A 27,828-nucleotide genomic window follows, 5' to 3' on the forward strand; every position below is an offset into this window, starting at 1 on the left:
AATAGCCCAATGAGAAAATGAAGGAATAGAATAAGGTACATGTAACGGGATTTCTTAATTATTTCTTAACTTTACAACCGGTCATGTATGATAGGCTAACTCAGAGATACATAATGGGTGAACTCACTGACTGACTATGACCGAGTCTCAGTCGCCGAAAGTGTTCCGTATCCGCGACTGTATACGCACTGTACTTGCAGGCAAAATGACCGATTTGATATTCACATTCTGATATTTCCAACTTATTGCTACTTCATCAGCAAAATTTATTCCTGTATTATGTTCCAAATATAAGGGAACGATTGATCAAATCTGCTGAAACACGGTGCTAGTGCTACCGGAGAGACGGTTTAGTCGCTGTGTTTGCCCACCTTGATCGGGCGCGGCTCCTGTAATTTCTTCAGCATCAATTTACGCAATTTACGCATCGTGTTCGGTAATCCATAAAACATAAATGTTTCACTTTTTCAGTACACTGATTGTAGTATCATTAAAAGAATCTTGACACAAGTGACAATATTTTAATTTTATTCAGATTTCAGAATTCCATCAAATAACGGTCTACTATACCTAAATTGTATTTATTTTATAATAAAGTATCGTGATTGTGTGGAAAGAATGTACCGGAGAATGTATTATCTTAATGCGCTAAATATGAAAACCTTTATGGGCTGGATTTGATGAAACCGCGGCTTTTTTAATTAATTTTTGATTACTACAAGACGATATTTTTTTTAATCAGATATTTTAAAATGAATCAAGAATAGGAATGTCACAAACAAGTTATTTAATTTGTTATTCGATCATGTTTATTCAGTCCATGACATGAACGGTATACGGTAGCAGCAAGCATTTGCGCATGGAATTGATCCCAGCGCGAAATTCAAACTCAATTACCCAGTAATACCCAGCCAGTTATGACTGATTTTGTCAAAAATTTACGGAACATTTTCGTGTTGACAATAATTCTATTATTTCTAATATATATAGAAGGAATCAGCAACTTGAAGATTCTTCTCATTTCAAGCTTTATTGTGAAAATCAGACTTGCCAGGCAGCTTGCAAAGTACAGGAAGCAAGTATTGTTTACATGTTTCCGAGTAGGATCACATGACTGCGACCCTGAGCTTACGTCACGAGCATTCTCAAGGTCAAAGACGATTGATTTGGGTGCTTTTTGGGCGCTTTAAAAAGACCAAAAATTCATTCATTTTTTAATTTTTCAGCTTTATTGGCCATGAAAAAATCGGAAAAATTATTTTTAATATCCTGATATCATAAGCTTTCCATTGATATATAACTTTATTTTCAATGAGGTTCACCTTTAAGGACTGGCACACACTGTTTTCTATGTCTATGGGAAATATACACACTTTATGATTTGCGCAGGTCAGATTTGAAAAATTTCTTTAAAATGTCGTAAATGTATAAAAAATTGCTACCAACCTTATTGTGCTTACTAATTAAAGACTCGGTTGAAACCAAATAAAGGATCGAATGCACTTTAGTGTCCAAAAGTTTTGCCGAATTCTGCACCCATGCGAAGGGTGCATAATTCAAATCGGGAATAAAAATATCCTATCTTTGCAATCAAAAACAGAAAATTACAACTTTGGATATACTATTGGCAAAAGACATAATTGCCAAACAATATAGAAGTGAACATTTGATGTATAGTAAATATTGAAGGAAATGTGCTCCCCAAACATGTGGAAAGTTTGCAAAACAATTTCCATTCAAACGTGTGGGAAACTGAAAGTGCACTAGGAAGGTCCTATATGCCGATTATTGCATAAATAAAACATTCACAAGCAGCTGGTCGATCCAAAACTTGAAAGATTTGTTTCAGAGCCTTGTTTTGTGGAAATAATGAAAAACTTTAATCAATGAAACTATGTTTCAAAGCATGCAGGCAGTGGATGCAAATCTAAAACTTTCATTCCCTCTGCCTAAGCACTGCATGCGCAACCCTTTGTAACATTCGATCTTAAAATTTTGGGCTCTTGCCGATAAAAGGCTGGAGGTGGCTCCCTGAGCGACAAACCAAAATGGCGGATATACCATTGCGTTACGTATGGTACAATTTTGAGTCAGTCACTTTTGAGTTCAATATCTTTGAACCATTCTCCTTTATAATGAGCAGTTACAAAACATTTGAACCAGGCCAATGTAATGTAGGCCTAGTATATATATATTGAGGGGTTTGTGTAAGGCCCATCTGCAATAGCTGCCAGGTGACACTACGTTTAGATGTGTACAATACAGAATGCAGGAATTGTGAAATGTCTATAGGGCAGCTAAGCAGATAGGACCTCTTGCACTAACCACTTGATGTGTAATATGTTCTGTACAGTTAAGTGTTTTAGGCTGTACTTGATTCTGTGGATTGCTTTTTGTATTTTTGGTTCCTCTTGAATTTGCGGAATTTTCGTTTCTTCTTCTCCTTTCTTGTGTCGTCTTCTTGTTTCTCCTTAGTAATCTTGGTCTTGAAGGAACTCATTGCAGCAGCAGAATCTAAAAAAATATAAGTAGAAAAAACAACACATTTTACTTTCAATGATAAAGACACTGATTGAATAGGCTACCGTAAGTTAGTTTTATTGTGTTGGTATTTGGTATGAATTACGTTTCCATATCAGACAAGGAAGTATGTTGCAGTGCAAAAATGAGTTTCATTGGAGGACTAGTAAGGGGTGTGACACAATTTTCGTCATCAAAACTGAGACTTTGGTATCAGAAGAAAGCCCATATTTTCAACACGTTACCCCAGTATAATTTAACGCCCGGAATCTATTTATTTTACTGCTACAATTCTTACCAGAAGATACAAATGGTTGCACCAAGGCTCCATCAAGTGTTGGATACAGCTGGGATGACCAACGAGGGAAAATCTTCTTCTTCAGTAAAGATTTTAGTTCACCTACATGAATGACAATACAGAAAAGGTGAAATTTTTTACAAGCTTTAGTACACTCAGAGCTTTTATAGTTTGTCTGCCAGTGGTTATGACGTTGTATTGGTGTCCATAGTTTTGTTTTTTTAATGGATATTGCTTCTCAAGACAACCAGTTCTTCAAAAATAAGTTAACTGGACCTCGGCATAGAGCATTTTGAGATATGGCGGGTCAAAGTTCATACAGAGGTCAAAATTCAAACTGCACAAATGCTGTTGAAAAGTTCTCCAAATTATTCCTCTTGTCATGGCGATCCAGAAAAAGGATACTTTTACCTATCTGTGACATTCCCTTCTGGAGCAGAAAGGTCAAAGGTCACCATTTGACCTCCACAGGGGTGAAAACCTGAAAAATACTCTGATCTTCATCAAAATAGTATCAAATTATTTATCATAGAAAATCCATGCAGAAAAATGATAGTTTGTATGTATGTTTCCTTACATGGGTAACCATAGTAAGCTTACTGTGGCAAATTTGCGTTTGGCATCCGGACTATTATTAAATACACATAATGCATATTTTGCTTTAGTTATTAAAATTTGTTACTGCTGTTAACACATATGCATCTTTTGACATGTTGAAAAGAATAAGTTTATGATCTTTGGTACAAACAAAATGCTTGAAAAGTTCAACAATGTACATTTAATATATAACAACAATGATATTGAAAGAGTAGATGAGTTTAAATATCTAGGTGTGAAATTTGATAGCAAGCTGTCTTGGTCAGCTCATGTCGATAATGTTAGTAAAACTATTTCAAAAAGAACTGGCATAATAAAACGTATTAAATATTTCCTTCCATACAAAACCACTGTAATGTTATCCAATGCTCTTGTTATTCCCCACTTTGATTATGGAAGCATGGTCTGGTCTAATTTTAGTGTAGAGTACCATAATAGGCTTCAGGTACTTCATAATAATTTAGCTAGAATAATTCTCTCAGCAGATATAAGGACACCAACTAATGATTTAATGAATACATTGCAGTGGGTTAAACTTGATCAAAGATGGCATAATACTCTATTACCCCTAACACCAGTAAAAACCACAAAATACCACGATGAAAAATTCATAACATGCATGCATCCCAGGGTCTGCGATGACGCAATCACCCGAAGTGTGATATGCTCACGGAATTGCTGGCCGGGCAGCAATAACCCGAGCAGCTACCGGTCCGCGATCATTCGCTTGGCATGCGAGGGGTCAAAGGTTCGAATCCCGGGGGTGCCAAGTCAAAAATTCTTCTTCTTCTTGAAAAATTCGGATCTTCTCTGACTTCCGATACCAAAAAGCATGGGTCAGTGTTAGGGTTAAAAAAGATGTATTTTTCCAGATTAGAGTGTCCATTACCCCTAACACCAGTAAAAACCACAAAATACCACGATGAAAAATTCATAACATGCATGCATCCCAGGGTCTGCGATGACGCAATCACCCGGAGTGTGATATGCTCACGGAATTGCTGGCCGGGCAGCAATAACCCGAGCAGCTACCGGTCCGCGATCGTTCGCTTGGCATGCGAGGGGTCAAAGGTTCGAATCCCGGGGGTGCCAAGTCAAAATTCTTCTTCTTCTTGAAAAATTCGGATCTTCTCTGACTTCCGATACCAAAAAGCATGGGTCAGTGTTAGGGTTAATGACTGTTTTCAAATGTTTAAAGAATGAATATCCATCATACTTATCTTCTCAATTTGATTTTGTTCATGATAACCATAATCATATAACTAGAAATCATACTTCTAATACATTGATTGTACCAAAATTTAAATCAAATTCAGGTCAACGTACTTTTCATGTCAGGGCAGCCTATGCATGGAATTCTTTGCCACCGACAGTAAGAGCTCAGATGGAAAATATGACTTTAGGGCAATTTCAATCAATAATTAAAGAAATTTAGGCCTGTCTTTATCTATATTTTATTCATTTACATGCTTGATTTTTGTATATAAATATAATTATTGTATTTCTGTATTTTGAATCATGGTATTTATAATTATCTTGTAGTTGATGATACCATTATACTTATTTGTAATATATTGTAAATACATAGTAAATACTGTATGATACTTTGTAAATATTGTGTATCGTAATATATTTTGTTGCTATTATAACATGTATCAATGAGGGCCTGCTTGAAAAGCAGTGCTTGTCACTGAAGCAGTATAACCCTCAGTAAAGAAAGAATAAATAAATAAAAATAAATACTCGGGAGTCACTGGATTAATACACTGTATCTTCTATTGGCCCTTTGCACGGTCGTCTCAAAACAAGATTATACTCGCAAAATACGTGATATGTGTGCGTACGCCTGTCAAACCTGTGCTTTAATTACAGCATATACTTTGCAAAAGCCTTCTGGCCAGGGTCTTAGCTAGCCACCCATCTGGCCGTCATTTTAGACGGCCAGTTTGCTCCTGGGACGGGCAAAATTAATGCCTTTGACAGATGCTATATTATAAATTGTATGTTTTGAGAAGCTAATTGACCTTTTTAGTAGACCCAATTTGTAGAACAAGACCATATCAGCACATATGTGAACTCTTTGAACCCCCAATGGGCTAGATGTCTGGTAAATATTTTTAAAGGTAAAATTAGGACAGGCAATTTTATTCAAATGACAGGCAACCCTCAATTTCTAGCTAAGACCCTGCTTCTGGCGCGTTGCTAGAAAAGCGCAAGAAATAAAAATGCACTTCTTGCGCATGCATTATCAGGGAGAACATTGTTTTGGTAGTAAGATAGCGGATCCGTGCAAAGGGCGAATAGTGCCCTGACAACTTAACTCTCATTTAGTGGGAGCAGGTCACATTCCTCACTCACTCACTCACTTACCTCTTAAGTGCTTCACTTGATTGTTATGTTGTTTTTGCTCTACATCACTACCTATGTCATTTATTCTGGGAAGCAAGAGGGTTAAGGGAAATAGATCAAGAATATCTTGGCGAGGAATGCCACAATATACATATGACATATTTTGTCCAGTTTGTGGAACAGTACCACATCTAGTTTACCAACCTCACATATAGGGCAGCTATTTGTTCATAACCTAAAATTGAGATATAAGGATCCCAACTGGAAGCAGAAGTCACTTATGCAACTCTCTGAAGCTTGTGTACTATGGTTTAAGCTGCATAAGACAGCTTCTGTCCATGACTTGTGGAACACCACAACTAGTTTACCAACCTCACATATAGGGCAGCTATTTGTTCATAACCTAAAACTGAGATATAAGGATCCCAATTGGAAGCAGAAGTCACATATGCAACTCTCTGAAGCTTGTGTACTAGACTAATTCCAATCAGCCGTCTACACTTCGCATATTGTGTATGCTTCGTAGTGACGACTGATTATCTTACAGCTCATATCATGACGGACTTCTGAAAACAATTCAATGCGACTTTTGGTTGTGCGCCGAAGGCCGACTGACTAGCGGCGCCTGTACCGCGTTGTTGTACCGCTACCGCTGTGACAAGATCGCGACTAAACTTCTAAAAACAACAAACTCGGTCAAAAGGTCAATTTGGACACAACTGGCAAGATGCTCTATGCCACAGGAATCCTGTTGCAAAATCCGTCACTTTTTTTCCACGTAGTTTTCTCAGTCGTCAATCCAGACGGTTGACGACTGAGGGTAGCAGTCTACTTGTGTACTATGGTTTAAGCTGCATAAGACAGCTTCTGGCCATAACTTGTGGAACAGGTACCACAACTAGTTAACTAACTTCATAGGGCAGCTATGAAAAGAAAAGAAAACAAAAATCAGTGATTAGTTGTTTGGTTATCAAAAACTTCCTTCACCCAATGTAATTTGGGGAGCTGCACAGAAAATTGGTGGATGTTACAATCTAAGTGCGGATAGGTCTGCGCCAGGTTTGGCTGCAACTGGTCTAGTTGATGCGATCTGATTGTGATGATTCACCATGGCAGTGAAATTACAACGCTTTGAATCCTTCAAGATCTAGAAAAAGGCGCTATATAAATCCAAAATTTAATTATTATTTATATTTATAAAGATTGACAAAGCTCTATAAACACATCTAGTTATTTTTTCCACAAAGCTGACCACACTCCATCTATGTGTGTACCCGAAATAAGTGGGTCAAAATATCATTGGGCAATTCCAGTTGAAATCCACACACCCCTATGGATGACATGACCTTAATCTTCCACACAGAGGTGTTTCAAATGGAATCAAACATTCAATCTGTTCCCTGTATGGAAGATTAAGGTCATGTCTTCTATAGGGGGTGTATGAATTTAAACTAAATAGCCCATGGATGATTTGAGAGCATATACAAGAACACTATTCCCCATTAATTTGTTCATTATGGCTTCATCAATTGTTTAGTTTTGTCCACAAAGAAGTAGAGTAGTTTTTATCCATTGCATAAACAATTCTTATAGTACATGAAAGTCAACATGACAAGCAACTGACATTGTTTCAACATACAATTAGCGATAGCAACTGAAGTTCTTTCAACATACAACAAAGGATACATCCAGTCATCAAGGTCCACTTCCATCTCTTTAGCAGCATTTTCATACCACTGGTTCTGTTTCTTTTTCTTTGTCATCGACAACTCCAGCTTATCTACCTGTCTGGCTAGGTCTACTCTTTCTTTCACAGCTTCATAAAACTTGAGCTCAGTGGGAAAGTTGGGCAAGTCATCTGGAAAAATATAAATGGGTAAAATCACTTTTAGAAAATGTCAGTAGATATATATGTGCCAGTAGGAAAAAATCCATACCCAGTGATTTATATAGTGTGGGCGCAGGGGGGAACCCACAAGACTCGACAAATATTGACTGCTATGAGGGGCATGGTTAAAATTATAGGCCCAAGGTGCGCCTCAGGTAATAGCATGGTTTTGAGATCACCGCGGGCCTATAATTTTAACCATGTCCCGAAATATTAAGTAGTCAATGTTTGTTTTATATACCGAATGAACGTGGATGTTGCAATTGTGCATGTGCATAGACGCACACCAGTCAATAGTTCGTTTCTGTGCATAGTTCATTTTGAGGACATAGCTAATTCAATGACCGCACTTTTAACCAATCAGATGACAGGAATCTATATATGAGGTGTATAAAGGAGATTTTGTCCATACAGAAGTTAAGTTGGCTCTTCAATAAACCACTTGACAAGGAACTGCATTGTCACTTATAGCATATATTTTGTGAATTTTGTACTTCTACACATCGATCATCTCAGCCCACTTGGTAAACACAGATATTTATATCAAGCATACAAAAACTGAAGTGCTATGGAGTAAGTGTGACTGTTTGAGAACTGACCAATCACAATCTTCAAATATGGCTGTCACTAGGCTAGGTCACAAGTGTGTTACTATAGTATTCCACAAAAATGCGCTTGCCGCAGTGCACACATTAACTACGATCAAGAATTAAATATTTTCCTCAAGATTGCATCTCCTAAACCTATTTTTTTAAATCTATTCTATTTTATTCTACCACCAAATATATATACATACATTGAGAACACCTAGTACTGAGTGCCTTGCAGACTTTCCTGAAGGATTTGACCTCTTGAGCTGACACAAGCATGATACTCACATCAAAAATATATACATACATTGAGAACACCTTGTAAACTCACCTCTATTGAGTGCCTTGCAGACTTTTCTAAATGATTTGACCTCTTGAGCTGACACAAGCATGATACTCAACCCTTCTTTTGCCTGTCTGGCTGTACGACCACTACGATGAACATAGCTCTGTGAAAATGTTGGCAAAATTCATGAATGGTTATAAAATTGCTATATACCAAATGTACAAGGCCCACATATACCACCTGTTCTTAAATACCTGCAAACGAGGATCTCATTCTGTACCGTAAAACCCCGTCTACAAGCATATATAGTGTTTTTATAAAAGCTTAATTAATTCGAAGCAAGCGTTAATATACCAATACAATAGATCGGTCTTAAAATAATACTTGTTTGTATATGCTTGGATCCGTAATTTATTTGCTCAAACTCCATAATGGCGACTGGATTAATGTAGCTTTCATCAGAAGCGCACTATATGCTTGTAGACGGGGTTTTACGATATATGATTTAATTATATCTAACCGAGGACACACACACACACCCAATTCCAATCGACACACTGTGGACCTCCCCCACACACACCCGACAACTTCCTATCCAACCATGAACCGTCCTGAACCCCCGAAACGTGGACCCAATTTAAATACATTATTACTTTATTTGCATTGTCCAGGTTATATTCAGCAACCGCATCTTTGTTGTCATAAACATATAAGACATGCAAGAGTAAAAGGGCAACCTTGGATGCGCCCATCACTATCCAATAGGGCACTTATCGTCAAATACAAATTTAAGGCATTTCTGGTCTATTGCCTATTACTGAGGACCATCTGCAGTTGGAGGTGTTTTTCATTAAATGTCCATGATTTACAGCAAATGGGTACACGCACCCCCTCCCCACATACACACATAGCTACCACTTGGCTCACCTCTGATGTTTTAGGCACATGATAATGAATAACATTTTGTACATTAGGAATGTCCAGGCCTCTGGCTGCTACATCGGTAGCCACAAGTAAACCCATTGGATTGGCTGCAAATCTAGCATAAAATGGGTACACACACCCCTCCCCACACCCCCTCACATAGCTACCACTTGGCTCACCTCTGATGTTTTAGGCACATGATAATGAATAACATTTTGTACATTAGGAATGTCCAGGCCTCTGGCTGCTACATCGGTGGCGACAAGTAAACCCATTGGATTGGCTGCAAATCTAGTACAAAATAAAAAGTCATAAATTATTTTACTCAATCATCTACCATCATAAAGGGTATATCACACAAGCAGTCACAGTGTGCAATTTATAAATCACTAGTAATCAAACGCTGGGAGCATTTTCACAATCGCTACCAGTCATGAATAGTGACGTAGCATCAAAGTTGCCTTCACGTCAACCGGCTACTGACTTGATGCTAGGGCATGCTAGTGACTTATCGATTAGATAACAGCAATTACTTTTCTGATAAGTGACGGAAGTCGGCGCAGTAAAAAAGTTATGCTCTCAGTGGTTATCTAGTATGATATGCCATGAAGGATTTCATATTAGTCAAATTTTGGCATTTTTGGAACTAAAAACACTATTGTGATGAGTAAAAAGCTGTAAAAAATGGTTTTGTCAGCAAAAATACCTTTTCACTTTTTTAATCATCAAACCTGATGACCTTATTCAACAAAAAAAGGAAAAACATTTTTGTTTAAAACGCTCTCCTTTCATGGTGACATGACAATAATCTTACCGGTCCAGATTTTTGAGTCTCTGTCTTTGATGCATAGATGAGTGAAGGGATAATGGATTACACTGGAGTAATGTGAGGATAGACATCATGCGACGAATACATTCAATACTATTGGTGAACACTAATGTCCTCCCTGGGTACTGCAGCAAGAAGTAGTACAAATAAATATCCTGTAATAAAAACAGAAAGGAAAACATAACTTGATGATAACATCTATGAAGGGCTTATTTATCAAAACCTTCACAAAGACTGAGCAGTAGAAAGTTATTATCACATTTTAAAGGTTATGCAACTTTTGCCAATCATATTTTTCTGTATCATATACATATATTCCACAAACCAGCACACACTTCGAACCAAGTTTGCAGAGTGCATGGTGAACTAATCTGGAGGTTCCATTTTGCCCACCATGAGTGACAGGCAAACATGGCACTATTAGTTACCTTCTGTTTGTTCACAAAATACAGAAAAAGATCTATGGTCTGGTGCCGTATTCCATGAAGCAGAAGGCTAAATGGAATACTGCACCAGACCGTAGATATTTTCCTGTATTTCGTAAGTACAAACAGGGGGTAATGATTTTATCCTTCAGTGAACATGAATTCTATTATCTTCTGACTTGTTCGTAAACTTCGTTGAAAGAATTAAGTTTGTTAATCTTACTGAAAAGTATGCCAGTTTCTTCCTTGCTTGAATAGTGTAGCCATGTCACGCATAAGTATAAGCGCAAGGCATAGGATATTGTGAGAGTCATGTTACGCAGCTAGATGCGCACATGTTAGGAATACGCAGGTAATACGTGAAATATTACCTGCCTGTATATTAATGTAGGTTATGTATGCAGGTAATAAAAATATTTAGCCAAGTGGTGTTTGACAAATGAGATTGCAGAAATTCCATACTCCATACTTATGAAGTCTGACCATGTATCTTTGATATGCATACAGCTCACTTGAAATTATGTGTATACCTATACTTTCATTAGCAAGTATGATTACTATATCTTACTTCTTCTATTTGGAGAATAAGCGATAGGAATTTTTATTTTGCCTATCCTCTACCTATGATAGAGCGACAGGCAGGTCCAATATTTTGAGTAGTGGATGCGGGCGCAGCCGGTATCCACTACGATAAAAATATTGGACCTGCCTGTCGCCTCATCATAGGTAGAGGATAGGCAAAATAAAAATTCCTATCGCTTATTCTCATTCTTAGTCAGTTAAATATTATTTTAATAACTGTAAACGAATTTTTTAAGCAAAAACTAAATTACCGTCATAAAAACTCCCTCATTATAAAATGAACGAAACTTGTTTACAACTTCACGTATTCTGTGGCCGTATTAGCGGCGTTCGCGTATTCCGCACTAGTCACGCATCCAGCGCGATACATACGCGCACCTCTACACCCGTGTTACGATTATCAAGACGCATGATGACGTGGGGTCGTCTACGGCCTGATAGACGGCACCAAATCATGCGATTGTCCAATCAGAAATGTGTCTACGAACTAGACCACTCCCACTGACTAAGAATGTTTGATTTCTACTCACTTTCTCTGATAGGTTACATACAATCTTCCCTTCTAGTAGTGTAGCTACTGTCCCTTCTTTGCTGGTTAGATCAACAACCTTTGCATTTTGTCTCACACTAACCTTGGCCAGCACAGTATCTGTTTAACATTAATATAGAGTATAATGAGCATAATTAACACTTTGAGGGTGCTTTACTAAAACACATACACAATATTAAGGGTACACGATGTATTGTTGGTTGAAGCAGCCGATTTTCATTATCTTAATCAATATATTATTGAAAAATATCACTTTGATGTTTTGCAATAGTTCATTCTACAAATCATATATTTTGAAAACTTGCTTGATTCATTGTTGTTAATGAGTTACGTACATTTTACAAAAGTGTTGTTTTTTCAGCCCTCTTTACAACATACATGTAACCCAAGAACCACATGACCTACAAAAGTATACCTGTGATCTTTGAATTCTTCTACACACTCGCTATGAAATGATCAATGCAATTTTGCCAAAGCTCACTACAATTCGCAAGATGCTGTGAACTATCAAATCGCAACAGTTAAATAGTTGCTAACCTTAAAAGGAATGCTTATGTTTTGCTTTCAGTTCTTGATTATAGTTTTAGTTCTTATTTTAAAATGTACACTCCAAGGCAATTGAAACAAATTACTTCCATATTTCTATCGATCATCGATGCTTGGTCAATGGTTATTATTCATGAAATCAATTAATTTACTATTGTTATAACATATGAACCATTGCCTGTATTGATATTATTCAAATATTAACTGTCTATGAGTGTGATGGTCGAAATATAATCACGAGGTGAAAGATGGATTGTTCCATGGAACAATACTAGGGTTGGGCATACATCAACTTTTTTATTAATATTAATATAAAACATACTGTTTCTATGGCGAAATTTTGTGTAGAACACAAATCTGGTGAAATTTTTGACCTCCAATGATGTTTGATACCGCTAAAGTTCAAAAATTCAAAATGGCCGCTAAAATTACATAATTTTGCCAATAAATTGTAAATTTTACACTTATATGGCATCCAATATGTCTTGTTATAGGTTTTTGGTGTCAAGAAACCCAAATATAAAGCTTAAAAAGTGAATAGATGTACCTGTAACAAGTTATGTGGAGTTTGTATTAAATTTAATCCAATTTTCAGCACAAATTGTGCCAAAATCGTCTTTTTCAGCAGAGCAAGGTGATGTAACAGTGTTCTTTCTAGTGTCACTATGGTAGTTTACTTTAAAGTGGATACCTTATTTGGCTGTTAATCCATGCCAAACTCAGGGTTTTAGCACATTCCTTAATAAAACATCAATATCAGTATCCAAGTTAGATTCTGGTTTCACAGCATTTTGTATAGACTGCCTCAGTTCATCGCATAAAAACTTCACCATTCTGAATTTTCCATCGTTTTTTTCTCTTCGCCTCTGACGAATATCAGGGGCAACTGTTACCCTCAGATAACCTAATTCACTGAGTAGTTCCTTTTCTGTTAGGTCCTCAAGTATTCCTACATTGCTTGGTGTCACAGGGCCCTGCTGGGCCTTGCATTCATCATGGAGTTTCATTGTTCTGGTCAGTTCCTTCTTCAGTTCTGCTTTTTTCATGAGAGCCAGTCTTTTTGTCATTTGACTGTATGAAGGTAGTTTGACTCTATCTCCTTTACATCAGATACATTGTCAGAGGTCCTTGCCCATTTCCATTTGTTGCGTTTTTCAGCATTGCTAAGTGTCGTAAAAGACGGATCAGAAAGTAACCAATTTGTCGTTACGATGTTTTTACGTGAATGGGTTTGGACTGATGTAGATCCGCCACTTGCAACAATGCTTACATCTAGTTTGGCGAATTCTGATTCACACCCTAGATTTGTAAGAGGTGAAAATTCCATCTTGTCTTCATCAATCTCTACATCCATACCCTCACCACTGCGGAAGAATGTCATTTCAGATAACTGTCTCTCTAACGTATCAATCACTTCATCAAGCACCGCACCATACAGTCTCTTGCCATCATCACTATCCATAGACTCATCTCTGACTTGCTTAAGCTCAGGTAGCTTTCGTTCAAAGAACTTGCGCACTCCTAACCAGGTACGCTCACTTCTATCAACATTGCTGCCTCTGTCATCTATTCCTAATTGAGAGATCCATGAGAGGGAAAATGAAAGCATCTCCCAATTTTGAGTACATTTTGTAGATTTCAGCGCAACACAAGAACCAGTCAATCTGAATATACGTCGACACTGCCAAAACTAGCTTTTTTTGTTTCTTTACGACATGGCATAACTGCTGACGAGGAAGCACTCAGAAAGCGTTTAACCTCCCTCCTGAAGCTGGTCCTCGATCTAATGGCTGGAATTTTGGGCAGTTAGAGAATTCCATAATTGGGCTGTAGATGGTAGAAATGATCTTTTCATGGCTGGTTTTATCTGCCACTGCTAGGTCATGGGATCTCACAGACCGTTGCAACCTGGGGTCATGGACATGGATGTCTGTCATCAGCTGGCATAATAACTCGGGTCCCTCCTTGTAAAACATACGATGGAAGAGCGTGGCTGCTCCAACTGCCCTGCGGTGGCTCAATGGCTGAATACGATGATCTTCATATACGCATTCGTTGGCAGACCAATGACACGCTTAGCTCTATTTTGCAGGAAATATTGCTTTGCGATCTCTGCAATTCTACCGAATCTATTACCAGTGAAGCCCTTGAAACCGGCATGTTCGATGTCTTCCATCTCCATCCATGATGTAGGCCCCTACATTGTATAATCGTTATACAGTGATATGGAGTGTGCAGCATGGCTAGGAGAAAGTAGCTTTGATATTGCAATGAGGTGTGGACACTTGATCCTGGTGATGTGAAGACCTTCTCACCAGCTGTCACATTTAACAGTTTTTTGAACGCCGAATTTCTGTTCAATGTTCTTAGACTTTGTCAGCTACGTGAGTCGCGCCTAGTATAGTGTGTGCACTGCATTTGAGGATTTTCTCTTTAGTCACCCGAGATTTTGCAAGAGCTTGGAACAATCGCCTGCACGATCTGACATCCAAAAGTCTATTGAGCATTTTATGTCGCCAATGTCACAGTCAGCCAGCGCTGCAAGGCAGTTCAGTTTTAGATCATTATGCAACAGCACCATCAGCTCCTGAGTGACTGATATTTTCTGTAGACTGTTGTCATGGTCTTTCGAGACATGTTAGGACCTGATATGGTAATGTGATCAGCTTTCACACCATACATTATTTTGATGCCCTGCCTGCTTTGGTTGTGTCGTCAAGACCTACAGTAATTACATCATCATCACTCTTAAAGTGTTCAGCAGGAAGCATCCTTTAGATATCGATTCACAGTTCTGCGACTTGGAAAGACATAAGTTAAGTCCTTAGCAGATTTCCGACGCTTTGCTGTATCGTCTTCTTATGTTTCATCATCTTCACTATCCCACTCCTCCTTTTCACTTATTTCTTCCCAATCTTGACCAAAAATAATATTGGCTGTTTGGACAATAATACCAGATAAATCTCTGGGGCTGACTTGTAATGTAATCAGCTAAATATTGGACAGTACAAAATCATACAAGGTATATTAATGGTGTAAAAATGTTGGAAAAACAACATTTTGGTATTTTGGGGTGTTTTTTAAAATATTTACCACTTAACACCCTTCATGTACAGAAATTGATGTTAAAAGTGATAAAATGTGTTTCTTGACCCTGATAACCTATGAAAAGACATGTCACAGGTTGGTAAAGTATGAAAATAAGCGATTTAGTGCTTAAAAATGTGATTTTGGCGGCCATTTTGAATTTTTGAACTTTAGTGGTATCAAACGTCATCATACGTAAAAACGGTTAGCAGATTTGGATTCTACACTAAATTTGGCCATAGAAAACACTCGTTTCAAAAAAAGTATGGTGATTTGCCCAACCCTAACAATACATCTTTCACCGAGTGATTATATTTCGACCATTACACAAATTTAAGACAGTTAATATTTGTTTTATATCACTCATGCATAAATTCTATTACTAAAATACTATTTAAGGTAGGAAATACATTTTTTCATCAACATAACACCATGTTTTACCGTGATATACTTCACATTTTGGGGTCCACCCCATATCTAAATCGGCGAGTCCAAGAGTCAGCGCACGGCTTGGCGCAGGCGCACGGAGAGGGTGATAGTAAAAATGATAAATGGTAATCAACCAATGAACTGTCTGGAATTTATGTATGAGTGATATAATGAACACTATAAACTTTGCATTAATTCTGATTAATTAGTTATCAGCTCATTAATAATAAGCATTGAAGCAGCATCAATGGTTGAGCCAAAGATCAAAAAAATTTGGTTCTGATGCCTAAAGCAAGTGTATCTCAGCAGCAATTGCTTGGTAGAAATAATGGAAGTTTACAAGTATCTTCTTACCCAACTTCGTTTTATCCTTTTCTTTTGGTTTATTGGTAGGCTTCTGTGTCCTGGGTCCAATATGAACCATTGTCAACGTGGCAGAGAAGATGAAATTCTGACGCTTCTTTTGCATATGAGATCTGTAATAGGTACGAACGTCAACAAAATGAATAAAAATAATGAAATAGATCAAATAGGCTAATCCAGTTGAAATTCATACATTCCCTGTGGAAGACATAATCTTATTTAACTTCCACACAGGGAGTGTGAATTTCAAATCAGGTTACCTAAGTGACTCCATTTGAAATCAACACTCCCGGTGTGGAAGATTAAGGTTATGTCTTCCATAGGGGGTGTATGGGTTTCAACTGGAATAGCCCTTTCCTACGAGAGCGCCAAATATGAAAGCTACATCTAGGGGGTGTATGGATTTCTACTGGAATAGCGCAATGCTCACTCACAGCAGGATTAGTGCCTCTGGTTTGTACTCCTTGTCCAATTATTGGATGGTAGTTTGCTTGAGCATGTGAGCCTAGATGTGTAAACATTTCATCATGCACTCTAGTGCCTGTAGTTTTTGTTCCATAGCACACAGGTTTCTGAATGTATTCCAGAGAAGGGCAAAAGGGGAAAATATGACTTTCAAGGGAGAGGGAAGATTTGGTGAATATGGTCACAAATGCAAGCAAATATCACAGAGACAGAGTGATCTATAATCCCCTGCTTGACAATCCAATATGGCTTAGCATTACACCAAGGTTATTCAGAGTCTTATTTAAATCTTAATCTCTTTTGGATAAACAAACACCCTACAGGACGATCAAAGTACATAAGAAATATACAGTATTATGAGAGTTACCCAATAAAATAAAATTCCTTTTAGGATAAAACCAATGAGGTGTAACCAAAGAGTATCAACTCTGCCATGTTTGCAAGGGCACATAATACACCTCCGGATAAATTCACCATGCGCCCACCAAATCTCTGCAATGCTCACGCTCAGATTATCATTTGATTTTGAGGCTTTTGCTGAATAACTTACCTTCTATGAGTGACAAACCAATATGGCGGTTTTACACAAGGCAATTTTGAGTCAGTACTCTTTGAATTTAATCTCTTTGGATAAAGCCTATTATAAAAAGATTACACAAGCATTCTATTCTACCTACCCATTGAGTAGATCCATGATGTTAGCCAACTCCATGTAGTGACCTCTCTCAACCATCCTATCTGCTTCATCAATCACCAAATAACGGATGTGGGCTAGATTATTGCTCAGGTGAGGCTCCCTCTGAAAATCAATCAGTCAATCAATCAATCAGTGACAGTGAACTGCCCTAACAATTAAAAACTCATCAATCAATCAATCAATTCATCAATCAATCACTTTAAGTTTGTTTTGTGAAGTATGTTGTTTTCTTCATGTAAGATTGTAATTTTTACAAATTTCAGATAATTTTGTTATCAACAAACCAATTTTACTCCTACAATTACAGAGGTATCAACACAAGTTTTACCCACAAAATCACTATGATATAAAACAAAACTAGGTGTGCCAGTAAGGGCATGTTAGCAGTAATCAGTACTACCGAAGCCCAAGAAAAGGGCTTAATGTTAATTGGACTGCTTATTACTTTGGCATTCTGACACTCTGTGGGCCACAAGGTATGAAGAGCCTGACCAACAGTGTCAAGTAAGTGCAGAATGCGCAGATAATTATGTCCTTATCCTCGGAGGTGGTGCTAGTATAATAGCACGCTTACTTCAAGAAAGAGCTCCCATAATCTGCCTGGTGTCCCGACAACTATCTCTGGTTTCTTCTTCAGTAATCTTTGTTGCTTCTCAGCTGAAATACCACCTACCACAACTGCTATCTGTAATCAATGGCGATTAAAATGTAGTCAATTCAAGATTAGAATTATATAATGTGCACAATGGCTTATGCAGCCAGCCGTGTAGGCAGTGTTTTACACACCTAAATTTGTAAATACACACCCAGTTTTTTCCCACATGGCCTATACTTTGTACATAAAGCTTTAATTTTTAGTTTTTGAATCTACACACCCAAACCGTCAAATCCTAGCCAAGACCTTGAATTTGCACAAATACCTCCTTGTTCATGATTGCTATTAGTCACTGGCAATTAAATGATGGTTAAACACAAAATTGGAATACACAAAAGAAATCCCAAAGTGTAGTGTTGCCAGTTGATTTTTCTTGGATAAGCTGATTGTATGCGTGACTGAGAAAATAAGTTGCGCGCCCTACATTGTTCATAGCTTGCTCGTTACACCTCCTGATCCAGATTGACTTCCTTATTCATCTTGGGAACTTATCACTTTCCTGATGAAGAATACAATCAGCTAATCAGCTTATCCAAGAAAAATCAACTGGCAACACAACAGCTAAGACAGCAAGAAGAAGCAACCAGCCAGTAAGGTTGCGAAACATCACTACTATAGGTAAAATATCTAATTCTCGATCATGAGAGGATATACCTTCTGCGTACTGTTGCGTCAGTGTACTTATCGTGGAACAACACAATCGCGTGACCTAAGATCGTGATTGGTCAATTTTCAAAAGATGTGCTTGCGCCGTAAGCATGCATATGTGGCTTTGCTTAGTATGCTTGACACAAAATCTGTGCGTACCCAGGTTGGTTCTCATGATCAAGAATTAGATAGTTTGCCTATAATTGTGAGTACCTAGATTTGTTATGAGAACTTTAGTAATAGTTTATATAGACAATCCTGATGAATCTCTTCAATGAGGATTAATGTTATTTTTGAAAAATGCTAATAATTCATCTGATCCTTTAATTTCTTTGATTAGTGTACCACCTTTTACACCTGAACTCTTCATTTACTATTCTCTACAATACCGTATTTAGTCAAATAAACACCCCGGGCGTTACATTTTCCCAAGGGGGGGGCATTTATTCAAGGTCAATTTTAGAATGATAAAAAATGCTAAAATGATGAAATATGAACTAGAAACACTGACTTCTGGCTCACTTCCGGGTTTCCAATCCAGATTTTCACCAATTATTGACGCTATTATTGACCATATGGGGAACTTGATAAGCTTACTACATAAGATGGCATGGAAATATCGGCATTTTTGAAACATCTTGGTTGAAAAAAGTGGTGGGGCGTTTATTTGAGGGGGGGGGGCGACTATTTGACGAAATACGGTACTTACTTTGATATTGGTATATTTTGCAGCAGCTACGAGATGATTCTTCACTTGCACAGCCAATTCTCGTGTGGGAGCCATTACCAGTGCTAATAAATCTCCTGATGATTTCTGCACACTTCCTTTTTGCTCAAAGTACTTTTCCCCTTCCAGATCATCTTCACTGCCGTCCATTTCTTCCTCCTCCTCATTTTCTTCATCATCATCTTCCTCTTCCTCCTGTTCTTCACCATCACTTTCACCATCATCACCGTCTTCCTCTGATGAATTTGATAAATTATCTGCAAAACAAAATTGGAAATTGTTGATTGTGTTTAATAAAGGGAAGGGGTTCACTCATTTAGGCATGTTGAAAAGCTCACAAAGAATATTGGTTATCTAACATATCACAATGAACATAATGATATTGTTTTGGGTGAATTGGATGGAAGTGTAAGTTAGAATAGATTTGTCCATGCAATTTTGCGATCATGACATGCCAGTTTAAGCTTACTTATCATGCTATATGCTATGGATATTTTTATCACTTTTTCTTTGAAAAAAGATTGGGGGCGCTTATCAAAGAGAATATGGTACTCTTTGAAGGAAGGAGGGAGGAAGAAATAAGAATACATCAAATTTTCATTTGAATATTTCAACTTGTACCTGAATCCTCTGCATCTTCAGTTGGCTCTTCTGCATCTTCATCATCTTTCGTTATATCATCTTCTTCATCAGATGTTTCTTGATCTTGCTGCTTCTGTTTCTGCTCCTTCAGTCTCAGAATGTGGTGAATGATTGGTATCCCAAATGCAAGAGTTTTACCACTTCCCTGAAATGGAATAAAATCATGGTTATTGAAAAATTGGTAATCATTCTCATCTGCCCCATATTGTACAACTACACAATAATTTGACGGGATCCACAAAAATCAGCTGTTTTAGTGCTAATAGTGCTGTTTGAGGAATGGCAAAATGATTTAGCAAAATGTGACAGCACCACCTTTTTTAGGGTCACAGTTTAAAAAACATGACCATTTGCGTATTCCTAGCAACCCTAAAATACACCAAATACTCACAGTTTCAGCTGCACCCATGATATCCTTGCGTTGTTTGATGGCTGCTGGTATACAAGCGGACTGGATAGGAGATGGTTTGGTGAAACCCATGTCTTGTAAGGCTTGTAACACTGGCTTAGGTACAGCTAGAGGTTCCCATGCTGACATATCTAGAGCTGTTTTGTGAAAAGGACATAATTGTTGCACATAAGCTAAAGTGATAATATGATATTGCTTGCTACAAGTTTGTCCATTGTACAAGTACTAGTCTACATGAAACAGTCAAATTGGAACTACACTTATCTGTGTTCCTTTCTTGAAAAGAAGATGGGTGTGATCCTATCCCCTTATGGGCAAATTGAAGGGCAAAGGTCTAGGGGACCTCTACTTTGTAGGACAGTACTGGACACTGGACCAGTCTCACTATACATTTACAAATGTAGCAGTGCTGCATGCTTAATAATAAATAATAATAATAAATTTTGGATTTATAAAGCGCCTTTCTCCAGATCTTAGAGGACTCAAAGCGCTGTAATTTCGCTGCAATGATGAATCATCACAATCAGATCGCATCAACTAGGTTGCTGCCGAACAGCGCACACCTATCCGCATTTAGATTGTAACATCCACCAATTATCTGTGCAGCTCCCCAAATTCCATTGGGTGAAGGAAGTTTTTGATAACCAAACAACTAATCACTGATTTTTGCGATATACAGGAGGAAACCGGAGATCCCGGAGAAAACCTGCGAGAGCGAGCATGGAATCGGGATAAACCAAGTGCACATGAGTCCTTGGGCCACGCCGGGGCTTGAACCCGGGACCTCAGTGGTGCAAAGCGAGGGAACTACCGCTGCGCTAACTCGCCCTCCCTTAAGGTTATTAATTATTTTAAACTGTTGCGATTTGGTAGTTCACAGCATCTTACGAATTGGTAGTGAGCTTTGGCAAAAACTGCATTGCTCAATTCATAGCGAGCGAGTAGAAGAATTAAAATATCACAGATATACTTTTATAGGTGTTGCGGTTCTTGAGTTACGTTGTAAAGAGGGCTGAAACAACAACACTTTTGTAAAACATACATAACTCATTAACAACAATAAATTATGCAAGTTTGCAAAGTATACGATTTGTAGAATGAACTTTCACAAAACATCAAGGTGTTGATTTTCAATAATATATTGATCTCGATAATGAAAATCGATTTTTAGGTTGCTTCGACCAGCAATACCTCGTCTATCCTTAAGGTACAAAAGCATATGCATTGCATTGCCACCAAACATTCTTTCTAAAGAAAGCACCAGATATGAATATGATAGATAGGATTTTTTTAGCCCAATTCATTCTAGTTTGCTAGACCTCTAGTTTGCTAGACCTCCAGTTTTCCGTCCCCAAAGTTCGGTGCCCTACCAAATTTAAGATGAGTGCCACCCTCCCTGAAATATGATAAAGAAATTGAGTTTACCTTGTTTTCTTTGTGGTACATTGACACCTTTGGTATAACTCCCTACACCTTCCTTTTGATTTTTCTGATCTTGCTTCAGCTGTCTCTGTTGTTGCATTTCCTGCTTGGAAAGTCTCTGCTTGCTCTTCTGAGTCCCTTTGACATCCCTACCCATATCATCAACTGAATCTGAACCAACAACTTTCTTTCCTTTAGCAAGTTTGGATTTCTTGTCCTTTTCTTCCTTCCTTTTAGATTTGCTAGTTCTTGTAACTTGATCCTCCTCCACCTCTTCATCAAATTCACCATTATCACTATCATCCTCTACAGTTCTACTTCCAAGTACTACTTCTCCAGGTACAGTAAAAACCCCAGTCACTTCAGAGTCTCCATCATCTCCTATGTTCTGTTTGGTCTTCTTTGGCATGCTCGGAGCTTCATCTTTGTGTTTCCGCTTCTGACCTTTTTTCTGCAACAGAATTATAAAGTAGACTGAAATATTTATCATTGAAATTCCACCAAATTTTGACTTTGGTGGCCTTTATCTACTGAATTGAAACAATTTTTATTTGTTTCATGTAACACTGCTGGATCCAAAGCCCATTTCAGATGGACTGTGTACTAATGCAAAACACTTGCACTGAATGGAATTTATATGCTCACTTTCTTCTTTTTACAAGAAATAATAGTTTTAATGCATCAAGTCATTCGATGTCAGTGGATGGAATTTTTTGTATAAGGTATGTTTCGAGGCAGAATGACATAAATGACAGATTACATCATGCATTATATGCATACCAGAGCACATGGCAGTCTCTTCAACAGCACTACTACCGGACATACATGTAGCACCCATTAAAGCTTGGGCTGATAGTAGTCATGGGCTAAATACATTGCCAGATGCAACATTAAAATGGTGGAATCTTGGAAGAGATTGCTGAAGGTTTTGAAATGTGTGGACATTTTTGATACCATGGTCATTTTCACAGTAAAGGGTGTAACTTTTGATTTTTAGGGTCAAAATTTCAAACCACTTAAATATGTTTCTGTTCACTGAAATCATGCATAGAAGCAACTTAAATTCCAGTAAAATAATGTTTCAAGGCTTAAACCTTTTGATTTATAATAAAAAATTTGACATTTCCATAATATTTTGGTTAAAATCCAAGGAAAAATGTATTTTACATAAGCTCATAAAATTATGAAATGAAAGCTGGAATACATGTGAAATTCCATTCCAAAGTAAGTCAACAGATATAAGTTACATTTTATACCATGTTTTGCTATGTTTGTAATAAATTATTGCAGTTTTGAAAATCTTTAACATCAAGTGTCAGTTACATTTTCCCAACCTTAAACATATTTTTAAAGTTTTAATTGGGTTCCTAAAATAATTTGAATGTCTAACTTCATGTACCGGTACAACTGGTTTTTTTTGGCCCACTTCTTTTTCGTGCATCCTAATAAAAAAATTCTTGGGCCAAAATTTTTTTTTTATTAATTTTTAAAAACTAGATAAAAATATCTAGGAGCCATTTTTTCGAATTTCGACCAACTTTCGAAATTTGCACCAAAAATGGTCAAAAAATGCAGAATTTTCAAAAATATCATAAAAAAGCCAGATTTTCGCCCAAATTTCAAATATTTTTGGTGAAGTTGGTCAAATATCAAAAAAATAAAAAAACGGCTCCTAGAAATTTTTATCTAGTTTTTAAAAATTAATTTAAAAAAATTTTTGGCCCAAGAATTTTTTTGGTAGGATGCACGAAAAAGAAGTGGACCAAAAAACAGTTTATTGGGATTTTGGGCCAAAAATGAGCCTTTTGGCCTAAATTTGACCTCACAGATGAACTTATCAAGTCTTTGCCATTCTAAATATGTATACTTTTATAAACTTTAGACCAACAATTTATGAGGCCCAAAAGTTTCCATAATTCCAGGGTTCAGACCAACCTTAACAAATACATTTATGAACACACAAAGGAAGCGCATCTGTGCTGGCCGGCTGCAGTGCGGCAATGTCAGCAGGTTTCTAAAACAGCCCGCAGACAGAGTCCGCACTGCAGCCGACCATTATGCAACAACCTGAATAATTAAATAATTAAATTGCACATCGCTTTGAAACTGCCTAGTGTAGGAGGTAATGGAACTTTAACCTGGGTTGGCAATGAATTAAAAGAGACCACGCCTCTGGATGTGAATTTTTGCTTAGCCGACTCGCTCATACTAGGTGGGATGACCAGATTACCTTGTGACCCTGCTCTAGTCAGATGATTGTGACTAGAAGCAACTGTGTGGAATATATTGCACAGGGGAGATCAGGGGCGGATCCAGGAATTTTCAATAGAGGGGGCACTGAGCCACCGCCGCAACGACTCGGCGCCCACACAAAGTCAGGCGCCGCTCTGCAAAAATACATTAAGTCAGGCGCCGCTCTGCAAAAAATAGAGGGGGCACGCCCCCCTCTAAATCTGCCCCTGGAGATGGGAGTAAGTTACAAAGGCTTTTGTACACCATTATATTTAGATGGAAATTACGGCGGCAATCCAGTTTATCCTATTTCAGGTCGTTGAGAAGTAATTCTTGGCCAAACTGGAACACTGTGAACGCTAGTGGCTCCGCGATAAACACACACAAATATAGCGCGGTACAGAAGAAAGTATACACGCGCCTTACACTGCGTACACGCTTAGTACACTACATAGTAAGTAAGTAACACGGCATTTATAATGCGCCTAATGCCAGAGGATACAAAGCGCAAACACATAAAACAAAACAAAACAAACAAAAGCAACATCATGAGAAAAGGTATGTTTTCAGCAGGGATTTGAACCGGTGACAGTTTGGGCACTGCGGATATTTAGGGGGATTGAGTTCCATTTGTAAGGAGCAACCACTGAAAAGGCCCTGTCCCCGGCACCCTTGTTCGTCCTTGGTACACGAAGATTGAGACCGTGGTCCGAACGTGTGGTGACTGAGCCCTCATGAGGACGTTTAACAGTAAGGCACTCATCGATATACGGGGACACAGCCCATTCAGTGACTTGTATATATAAAGCAGAGTTTTGAAAGTAATGCGTTCCTTTATACTGAAGCCAATGGAGTTCTTTCAACAGGGGACTGATGGAAGTGCGTCTCGGCGACAAGAAGACTAAGCGGGCACATTTATTCTGGAGCCGTTGTAATCGATCAATATCCTTTTGCGCAATATTGTTGAACAAAACATTACAGTAGTCCAGGCGGGATAAAATCATGGCTCTGACAATATTGGTACAGGTGTCTTGATCGATATACTTCCGGATTCTGTACAGATTGCGTATTTGCCAGTTTATGGTTTGGCTCAGGTTAGTTATATGTTTGTCCATATTCAATTGGTTATCAAAAATAAAACCCAAGTTTCGCACATTGGATGATTGAGGAATGATATCATCACCAATATTGAAGGTGACATCCTGCAACGGGATTTATGATGAGAAGATGACATACATTTTGTAACAAAAAACTCTGTTTTATCGGGATTTAACTTAAGTTTGTTTGTTATCATCCATGCGTTAATATCCCTAACACATTGAGAAATCTTAAAATAGCACATGAAATATTACCAGGAATTGTAGGATCAACGGGTAAATATATTTGTATATCGTCAGCATAAACATGGTACATCAGATGGTGATGGCGAATGATGCGGCCAACATTGTGAGTGTATAGAACAAACCCAAGTGGTCCAATAACCGACCCTTGAGGTAGGCCATGCTGAAGCAAGATGTCATTTGAATATGCACCGCTTACAGCAACACGGCAAGATCTATTCTCGAGATAGGATGAGAGCCACTGTTGTGCAACACCAGTGATACCAAACTCATCAGCGACCCTCTGCAGCAGAATTTTACGATCGACAGTGTCGAACGCTGCAGAGAGGTCGAGCATAATGAGGAGAACAGCCTGTTGACTGTCCAGGGCATGGGAAAAATCATTGTGAACCCGGGCAAGAGCCGTCTCAGTGCTGTGATGGGTCCTGTATATGGACGCAACGCGCTGCGCGCATGTTCCAGTTTGGCCAAGAATTACTTAATTTGATTATAGTAGACGCACACCATGCCCATTAAACATGTTTACTATAATCACTCATTGACAAAAGTCGCCAAACTCGTACTAGATACAAAATGCCCAGTTCACTCATTTTTTGCGCAAGGTACCCATCCAATCTAATCAAGCCAAACATGTACGGCACGGTACAAAAAATACATTTATTCACTGTGTGCTCAATTTACCTCGCCGCTAAACTCCCTTGGCTTAGTTTAATAGATATTTGGAGACAAATTTCCGATAAAAATTAGTTCGAAATCGCCACTTTCAAACACACCAAAAAGTCATCAAAATTTGCAGCGAACACATGCCAATCATCTGACCTCTTCTGGGTTACGATGAAATTTAATCTTTTGTCATTTTGACTTGACCTTGTAAGCTTTGGAACTGTTTCTACTTTCTAACTCGATCTATTTAAACTTAAATGCAGATAATTGAGGACACGGTGGCTCAGTGGTTACAGCCTTGGACTCATAAACTGAGAGCTTGCTCGACGTGTGTTGGTTCGAGTCCCCACCACCGTGTTGCACCCTGGGCAAGGCACTTTGCCTCGCTTGCCTCACCCCACCCAGGTGTAATGGGAAGCTGTTAGGGGTAGTCACAGTCGTTGATACTGATGAACCCTGCGCCAATTGTAGGCTGCAAACGTGGTTCCGACATATTCTAATAACGGCGGAATAATTGTAAAGCGCTTTGCTTTGAGGCTGTTTACGGCATAAAGCGCTATATAAATATCTACATTTATTTATTAATTTTTTATAATTAAATTCTAAAATGGCGACCGGTGCGCGAGATGGGCATCTTATTTAGGCTGACGATTGTAACGTCAGCTTCGGTATAAAATAAAGGAATAATCGCATCAGACTAAATTTTCTAAATTTTACAGAACATTTCTTCAATATTTTGACAAGCTGATTTCTCAATCAACTAGTTGGAAGTTCACGAGCCCCAAAAAACTGGGCAAAAAACGTTTTAAAAATGTTAAGCTAATACCGGTACTAAAAGTTTAACACTAACAACGGTAACACAAAAAGTAGTGGCCTGCCCTGGCCCCTGGGCGTTAAAAACGGGATTTCGGATAATATCCAGGTACTTACATTTAAATCAGGGCTGACAATAGCTGCACTTGTACAGGTTTCATCCTCTGCTGCTGTAAAACCTTGTCCTTGTACCAACTCGTAATCCGTCAATTCCTCAACTCCGTCGAATTCGTTGAGCTCGTCGGGTGAAAACAAATTAACATTAACGTCCACTGACTTCCATGCCCCTTTAACTTTAATGCCAATAGCCGAGTCTCGAAAAGAATCGTCTGCGGCTTCATTTACACTATCAGTTGGTTTAAAATTGTGTTTCTTGTTCCTGGTATTTCCTCTTTTTTTGCTCTTCGTGAGCGACTTTGATTTTCTCATGGGCGCCGCCATTTTGGATATTACCACGTGAGAGTGTTGCCATCCAGTTGTTGTTTGGTTTTTAAAAAAAGTTTTAAAAATGCCCTGCACCGTACGCAGTGAAATCCCTAACAAATTTTCCTATCCAGTGGCGGCGCCGGCCCCGGGGGAATGGGGATAATGTCCCCAGTCAGAACTCTATCCCCCAGTAAAAACTCAAAATTACGAAAATGTCCACTTTTTTGCTGCAATTTTGTGCAAAATTTGTTGATTTTGCCACACCCCCACCCTGAAGTTCACTCCCCCCCTCGTTCCCCAATAAAATTCCTGAGGATATATATTATATAGTCTGTCTAGAAGGACTACTTTTTAGCCCATTTTTTACCATTTTAGTAAAATTTTACCCAGTTTGAAAGTCTTAATCCCTGGCTATATGCGAAGGGT

General features: G+C 38.2%; 1 protein-coding gene across 1 annotated transcript; it reads right to left on the reverse strand.

Moving 5' to 3' along the window:
• Window positions 1–1,330: 1,330 nt before the first annotated feature.
• Window positions 1,331–27,450, reverse strand: LOC140166300 (ATP-dependent RNA helicase DDX24-like). Its single transcript, XM_072189717.1, has 16 exons — window positions 27,094–27,450; window positions 21,932–22,379; window positions 20,489–20,643; window positions 20,077–20,242; window positions 19,438–19,712; window positions 18,000–18,110; window positions 17,406–17,527; window positions 16,255–16,376; window positions 11,819–11,937; window positions 10,267–10,436; window positions 9,632–9,743; window positions 8,574–8,691; window positions 7,451–7,622; window positions 5,786–5,850; window positions 2,819–2,920; window positions 1,331–2,514 (listed from the first exon to the last, which is right to left on the reverse strand). Exons 1-16 carry the CDS (start codon window positions 27,415–27,417, stop codon window positions 2,363–2,365), a joined length of 2,733 nt encoding a protein of 910 aa, XP_072045818.1. The 5' UTR covers window positions 27,418–27,450; the 3' UTR covers window positions 1,331–2,362.
• Window positions 27,451–27,828: the final 378 nt, after the last annotated feature.

Source organism: Amphiura filiformis, chromosome 12 (genome assembly GCF_039555335.1).
Source record: "Amphiura filiformis chromosome 12, Afil_fr2py, whole genome shotgun sequence".
Lineage (NCBI taxonomy): Eukaryota > Metazoa > Echinodermata > Ophiuroidea > Amphilepidida > Amphiuridae > Amphiura > Amphiura filiformis.

Coding starts and splice junctions, on each gene's coding strand:
- LOC140166300 (XM_072189717.1), bottom strand. CDS start 27,417: ATGGCGGCGCCCATGAGAAAATCAAAGTCGCTCACGAAGAGCAAAAAA. Junction 16,377..17,405: donor ATCATGGATCTACTCAATGG/GTAGGTAGAATA, acceptor TACCTATTACAG/ATCTCATATGCAAAAGAAGC. Junction 5,851..7,450: donor GTGGACCTTGATGACTGGAT/GTATCCTTTGTT, acceptor CTTGCTTCCCAG/AATAAATGACATAGGTAGTG.